General features: G+C 34.1%; 1 protein-coding gene across 1 annotated transcript in view; it reads left to right on the top strand.

The window, feature by feature from the left end:
- LOC111488542 (amino acid transporter AVT1C-like) overlaps window positions 1-6893 on the top strand; it is a 7593-nt gene extending 700 nt beyond the window's left edge. Inside the window, exons 2-13 of the mRNA XM_023136330.1 lie at window positions 73-314; window positions 1168-1511; window positions 2725-2939; window positions 3140-3163; window positions 4155-4335; window positions 4596-4821; window positions 4946-5081; window positions 5228-5247; window positions 5798-5943; window positions 6032-6075; window positions 6155-6217; window positions 6757-6893. Of these exons, the coding sequence (XP_022992098.1) occupies window positions 133-314; window positions 1168-1511; window positions 2725-2939; window positions 3140-3163; window positions 4155-4335; window positions 4596-4821; window positions 4946-5081; window positions 5228-5247; window positions 5798-5943; window positions 6032-6075; window positions 6155-6217; window positions 6757-6855 (1680 nt within the window). The 5' untranslated portion in view covers window positions 73-132 and the 3' untranslated portion in view covers window positions 6856-6893. The remainder of the gene's footprint in view (window positions 1-72; window positions 315-1167; window positions 1512-2724; window positions 2940-3139; window positions 3164-4154; window positions 4336-4595; window positions 4822-4945; window positions 5082-5227; window positions 5248-5797; window positions 5944-6031; window positions 6076-6154; window positions 6218-6756) is intronic.
- The last annotated feature ends 35 nt before the right edge of the window (window positions 6894-6928 follow it).

Below are 6928 nucleotides of genomic sequence, written 5' to 3'. Positions count from 1 at the left end.
TTTTTTTTTTTTTTTTTTTTTTTTTTTTTTTTTTTTTTTTTTTTTTTTTGTTTCTGTTGGTTCAATCTCTAGGTTGTTCGTGCTCTGCGGAGTATACTGTAAGGAGAACGGAAAGATTGGAGGACGGAGAGGATGAAGAGTTCTGTTTCGGAACAGAGTTTTTTGTATGAGAGTGAAGACGAAGAGAATCCGGTGAATGTAATGCATAAAGATAAAGACGATGGAAACGATTCGGATTCTTCCGATGCTTCGACTGAAAATCAGAGACGGAGCAAGCCTAATTCATACACCACCGCTTGGCCTCAAAGTTACAGGTATCAATCTCTTTCTTCATATCAATAAATTAATGCCCTCGCTTCTGTGCGTTTTGTTTGTTCCTTTTACTTCTCTATGAATATCTGATCTATCTGTTTGAGACTCCGTCGATCCGTTCGTTTGATTAGAAAATATTCTCGATTCGATCACGCTTTGTACATGTCGTTTTAGTTGGTTTTGTTTCTGTTACAAAAAAGTTCTTCCGACAACACAAAATGGGAGGTCATTTCATATTTTTTTTCTTTTTTATCTTTTGGATTTCTAAATTTCCGCTAGAAATCCCTTTTTAGCATAACAATCAAACTCGAGATTGAATAAATCTTATTTTACTCAAATTGCCTATATTTTGATTCATAAAGTTAGTACGGATGCTAATAATATATTTGATTAGTTTTTTGGATGACATCCTATCTTAACTCATTTGATCGCACTAGAATTTTTTTATATATTCATTTTTTTACTCTAATAATGTGAGAATAAAAGTTTGAAGTGTGCTTGTGATAACAACAACTTTTAATTTTTTATTCAATAAGTTCATATACTTTAAAAACCGTTTAATACATTCAAACTTTTAATTATATGTATAAACAGTTATGAATTTTCTGTACATATTTGACATTAAGAAAAACTAGAATTTTATAATTCCAATCCTGTATCTAATTAGTTAAATATAATTTTTTTTTAAATTTAAATAAGTTAACAAAAGAAGGAAATTGGAAGTTTAAATACTAAAGTACAAAATTTTGAGTTTAATTTTTTTTGTATACAATACTGTAAGCTAGAGTTTGATTGATATGCTCTACGCAGCTTTTGGTAACGCTGAATTTGGGGCCTATTAATTGTATGTTTCAGACAGTCAATGGATATGCTGGGCAGTGTCCCATCGCCTAAAATCGGGATGTTGGGAACGTCATCTTTGACTGGATGGGGCAACTCATTCCTGTCCTCTTCGTTAACCCGAAGGCACACTTCTGAGACATTAGCTTCTGCGACAAAACCGCTGCTGCCCACGGTGGCTGACGAGAAGAAAGACGAGCAGCCGCCGCCGCATCAGCAACGACTTAGCTCTCACTCTCTGATTCTCCCTTTCACTTCAAGGAGGGCATCGGCCATTAAAAAAGATGACAAACTTTCCACAGTCCCACACGAGTTTCCGACTGCTCGTCGTAGCTCATTCGGTCAAGCCTTGCTTAATGGTTAGTCCTGAACTATGACCTTTTAATATAATATTATGCCCAATATATTCCTTGCATCTCTGATCTCTATCTCACTAGAAAAGCATTCAGTGGATTGAAATGATGAACATGGCAACATGTTACATTTTGGAGGAGGTCTGTGATTATAAATCGGTAGATGTGGTCTATGAAGCCTCAAAAAAGTATTTTATATAGGTACTTTTTGTTTTTTTTTAATTTCATTTAGAAATTTTTTTTATGTGGTTCTGAAATTGGGACTGTTCCATTAGCTGTCTAATGTTGTAGGCATGAGTGCATGACCGTCGTTTCTGGTAACGAGTGCTCTGTTGATTTTTTAATGCTTTGGAAATTTTTTTGGACTTTTGATAATTCCTTCAAAAATATTTCAAATAACATGATAATCTTGTTTATAATTATATTCGTATTTCACACGACCAAAGTCCCTGCTACTATTTGGTTTTATATATTGGCTACCTTATTATTGTTTGATTGGCTTTGTCAGCATTTGAAATTAATATGTCCAGAGGGGCTAACCACGTGATATTTTTTCATGCCGTCCTGCTTTTTCCTTTTTTTTTTTCACCTAATTCAGCTAGCTTGTTTTACACGATTTAGGGCTCCTTTTTTTATCCTCTCCAATAGATAAAACTTTCTACAAAAAGTTCATAGATGCGGCGATTCTGTAAAGTTTGTCCTAGAGCAAATAACTCAGACACGTGATTTCCATGCCCACTTTTTATTACTGTTTTGTGTTTTCGCTTAATTCTGACGATAACCCAACCCCCCCATGTGCCTATCATTTCATCACCCCCCACATGGAATACCTTCATATCTGTTAGTGTCATTGGAGCACTTTAGCAAATTACGTACATGAACCGAAATCAGGCCCCATTAACTTTTTTGACCTATAAGTTGCTTCATGTGGCACCACTCTGACATGACCCACACGGATAAACAATTCAGAGCATTGTGTTGCCTAATTTAGATAACCTGTTTTTGAAGTGTAGGTTTGTGTGTAGCCACGGTTTTGGAAATGGGGAAACCGCCATAATTATGAAACAGAAAAAAATAGTGGGTCCAACCAAAAACTATGAGGAAAATGGAAGGCGAAATAGTGGGGGTCCCACCAAGTTATAGAAAGCAAAAAAAAGGAAACTCGATTTCAGATGATTCAGTTCGGTATATGATGTTGATGTTGATGTTGATGATGCAGGTGGAAATGTGCTATGTGGGGTTGGAATACTATCGACGCCTTTCGCAGCGAAAGAGGGAGGATGGCTTGGACTTTCAATTTTGCTCTTATTTGCTGTGCTCTGTTATTATACTGGACTCCTCCTCCGCGACTGCATGGAAAGTAGACCGGAGCTGGATACTTACCCAGACATCGGCCAGGCAGCCTTTGGCACCACCGGCCGAATCATCATCTCGGTATGCCATTTGAATCATCTAATGATATCATTTCATATGTAAAGTAATCAATTATAACAAATTATTCTTCTAATCTATAAACATTCATGTTTAAAAAAACGAGTGTTCAAGGTCTATACTGCTAAATAGGTTAAAAGACTAATTAGGTGTAATTAACATAATTAATCATTTTTTGTTTTTGTTTGTTGCTGTGGATGCAGATAGTTTTGTACCTGGAATTATACGTAAGTACAGCTATCTCCATTGAGTGAGTACGTGTTATTTGTTTTGTTCTATCTGATTAATTAAACCAACGGTTGTTGGATGAGTTGGTGGGTGATTTTTAAATGCTGACTGCTGACTGTTCCTATAAGATATCTTGACGCCAGGATTCGCGGGTCCACGTGGGTTCCTTTCCGTCTGCAACTCCCACTTCAAACTTTCACTTTTGGTTGAATTACCATTTGGTCCCGATTGTTTTGAATTCATTTTAACTTGGTATTTATTTTTAGTTTTGATTTGGATCATAGAGAGGTCCCATTTAAAATTTTTTAAAACAAAGACTAAATTGAAGCGTAATTTGATCAAACATTTAAAATATATATATATATTTTTTTTTTTATTATAGTCTATAATATATATATATTTTTTATATACGTTATTTTATTCTATATGAGAGATACAAAATTGTTAAAACTCTAACTTGAGGGTATATATTTTAATTTGTAGTATTTTTTCTATACATAATTGTTTTAGTATTAAGATCATAATTTAAGTAATTAATTTTTTTAAAAAAATTATATTGTTTTTGTTAGTTCAATAATTGTGGAGTGAGACGTTGAACCATCTATATTTGAGTTGGTAATTCAGTCTTAATTATGCTTAGATTGGCTTAATAGATATTAATTATCTCCCTTCATATATATTTGAAAATTATAAAACTATAATATGAAATAAATAATCGACAGTGAATTAATCCCTAGCTCTATCTCTTATCTGGAGATTTTTACAGTCTCCTCTTTGGAACTTGAAGTTAAAATAAATAGATTTAAATTTATCTCCCTAAAAATTATTATATAAACTAACATATTTTCTACACCCTTCACTCTCATTCCAATAGTCCAGAAAAGTATGGTCATTTTCATTAGCTATGAAAATATTATGTTTCATTAGCTGTTTAGTATAATTATTATAGTGTTTTTAGTAGACAGTTAATAAAATTTTCTCTTCTTTCAGGCTGCTGGTATTGAGCAAATAATCTTGGAGAGTGATAACTTGTCTTCTCTATTTCCAAATGCCCATTTAAATGTGGGTGGATATGAGTTAAATGCACACCTTTTATTTGCTTTGATGACTGCTCTTGCTGTTCTTCCTACCGTTTGGCTCCGGGACTTAACCATTCTTAGCTATATCTCTGGTAAGTGGTAAAGAAGCTAGTCTAGGGGTACCAGAAATTACATTTCTTGAATTATCATCTTCATCCACTGTTGGGACATGTCTTTCATTGTTGTTTTTATGGTCTTTCAAAAGTTATAGTATTACCCTTTATTTTAATTTCATAAATGTTTCAAAACTACTGTTGAAGTGGAAATTCATTAGGATTTTGGGTGAAAATTGGGACATGAAACAGTACAGCGGTTACCGAAAACATTAATTTGATTCGTTTTGCTGCTTCAGCTGGTGGAGTTATCGCATCAATATTGGTTGTCCTATGCTTGTTCTGGATTGGGCTGGTGGATGATGTCGGTTTCCAAGGGAAGGAGACGACGACGTTACTGAATCCTGCAACCCTTCCTATTGCTGTTGGTCTTTATGGCTTCTGCTATTCTGGACACGCTGTCTTCCCCAATATTTATAGTTCAATGGCAAAACCAAGTCAATTTCCGGCAGTCCTCTTAACATGGTAATGTACAATGCTGAACTATGATTAGCTATTTATATCGATGCATATGACCTTTATTATGCAGTGAATGAATAAGAAGTTTCATGCTCTCCCGTGAATGAAACCATTTCACATTATTATGCAGTTTCATTGTTTGTACTTTGATGTATGCGGGAGTTGCTTTGATGGGATATGCAATGTTCGGAGAATCCACGATGTCACAGTTCACTCTTAACTTGCCAAAGAACTTGGTTGCATCAAAAATCGCCGTCTGGACTACGGTAAATTCTCTACAATTTTGATACCCACAGCTTTGTAATCCTTGTTATGAACTTGAACATTTGCATTTCATGAGATTTGTTATTTGTTAATGCTTATTTTGTAGCAGTGGCTAATGATACTTCGTCTCTGATTTTGTTCTTTGCAGGTGGTTAACCCATTTACCAAATATCCTTTTATCTTTCATGTAGAACGTAATGAACTATATTCCAGTTTCAGTACAATTATGGACTGATGTAGACCAATTTCTTGGGAGGATTTTGAAAAATATCTGACAGGAGTTTTGACTCTTCACAATGATATGATATTATTCACTTTGAATATAAACTCTCAATCCTCCCATCGAACAAACTACATCATAGAGCCTCCACTTAGGACCTTATGAAGCCCTCGAACACCCTTTGTTCAACACTTCAGTCACTTTTAATTACACATTTGAGGCTCACAACGTCTTTGTTCGATATTTGAGGATTCTATTGACATGACTAAGTGAAGGGCATGACTCTGACATCATGTTAGGAATCATGACTCTCCACAATGGTATGCTATTATTTACTTTGAGCATAAACTCTCACAATTTTGCTTTTTCTTTTTTCCAATAGGTCTCGTACCAATGAAAATGTATTCCTTACTTATAAACCCATAATCATCTACTAGCGAATGTGGGTCCTAGATTTCTGTTATATGAACAACAACTATTTTTCTTAATGAAATCTACATATGCTTTGACGGTGACTCCAATTGCAATGAGTCTGGAGGAGCTGATACCATCAAATCATCCCCAGTTTTTAATATTCTCAATCCTTATTAGAACAGCTCTTGTCATCTCCACCTTGCTCGTGGGTCTCAGCGTTCCTTTCTTTGGTAAGTACTTACTAAAGATTTCTTACTGATGATATCTATAGGTTTGAAGAGAAGCGTCATACTAAATATTGTTAATCATCTGTGGCAGGTCTGGTTATGTCGCTCATCGGCTCACTTCTGACCATGTTTATTGTAAGCTTTTCTACAATGCGTGAGTTTGTTAACCAAGCTGTTCTTGTTTATAACTTCGTTTAAAACTTCACATTCGCAGAGTTTAATACTTCCATGTGCTTGTTTCCTGAGCATCCTCAAAGGGAAAGTAACTCGTCTACAGGTAATGTTTTTCTTTTGTTACTGTACTGATATATACTGTGTGAAAATTTATCCATTCCTGGTGATAGCATTTTGAGTGTTTTTTTAGTGAAAGTTTGATCACAAACACGGCAAAAGTACAAAAAATATTTTGAAGAAATAAATTTATGTATAATCGTTGCAAACAAGAATCAGAAATTTTATTATGAAACAAAAAAACTGAAAAAACTATACAAAAAATATTTTTTAAAAAAAATTGTGACGTGATAAATTGTAGTTAGATGATTAGGTCATTGCACAAAGATCAGTACAACCTATGCATCGACTTTTGTTGTATTATAAATTTGATGTTTCTTAATATGACCACGTAAATAGAAAAATCTACCTATTTTTTACGGTTCAATTTAGTGGTTCAACCATAATTTGACAGGAGACGATTTGTTTATTTAAATTTTAGAACATTTTTCTATTTCTATTGTATTGTTGGAATGATCTACAGAAGAATGTTTGGAGCCACATTGTTAGAAAACAACATATATTTTTGTGGGTTATTTTGTGCAGGGAATAGTATGTGGCATAATCATAGTAATAGGGCTTATAGCAGCAGCCTTTGGAACCTATTCTTCCGTCTTAAAAATCGCCCAGAATTTGAGTTCCTGAGAAATTTGGACTGGCATTATTTATATTTATTGTTCTTCCTCAACAATTTTTTTTTTTTTTTTTTTTTTTTTTT

This window comes from Cucurbita maxima, unplaced genomic scaffold, assembly GCF_002738345.1.
Source record: "Cucurbita maxima cultivar Rimu unplaced genomic scaffold, Cmax_1.0 Cma_Scf00001, whole genome shotgun sequence".
Taxonomy (NCBI): domain Eukaryota; kingdom Viridiplantae; phylum Streptophyta; class Magnoliopsida; order Cucurbitales; family Cucurbitaceae; genus Cucurbita; species Cucurbita maxima.
The sequence above is the reverse complement of the archived record's forward strand: the minus strand, read 5'-3'. Positions and strand labels throughout refer to the sequence as shown.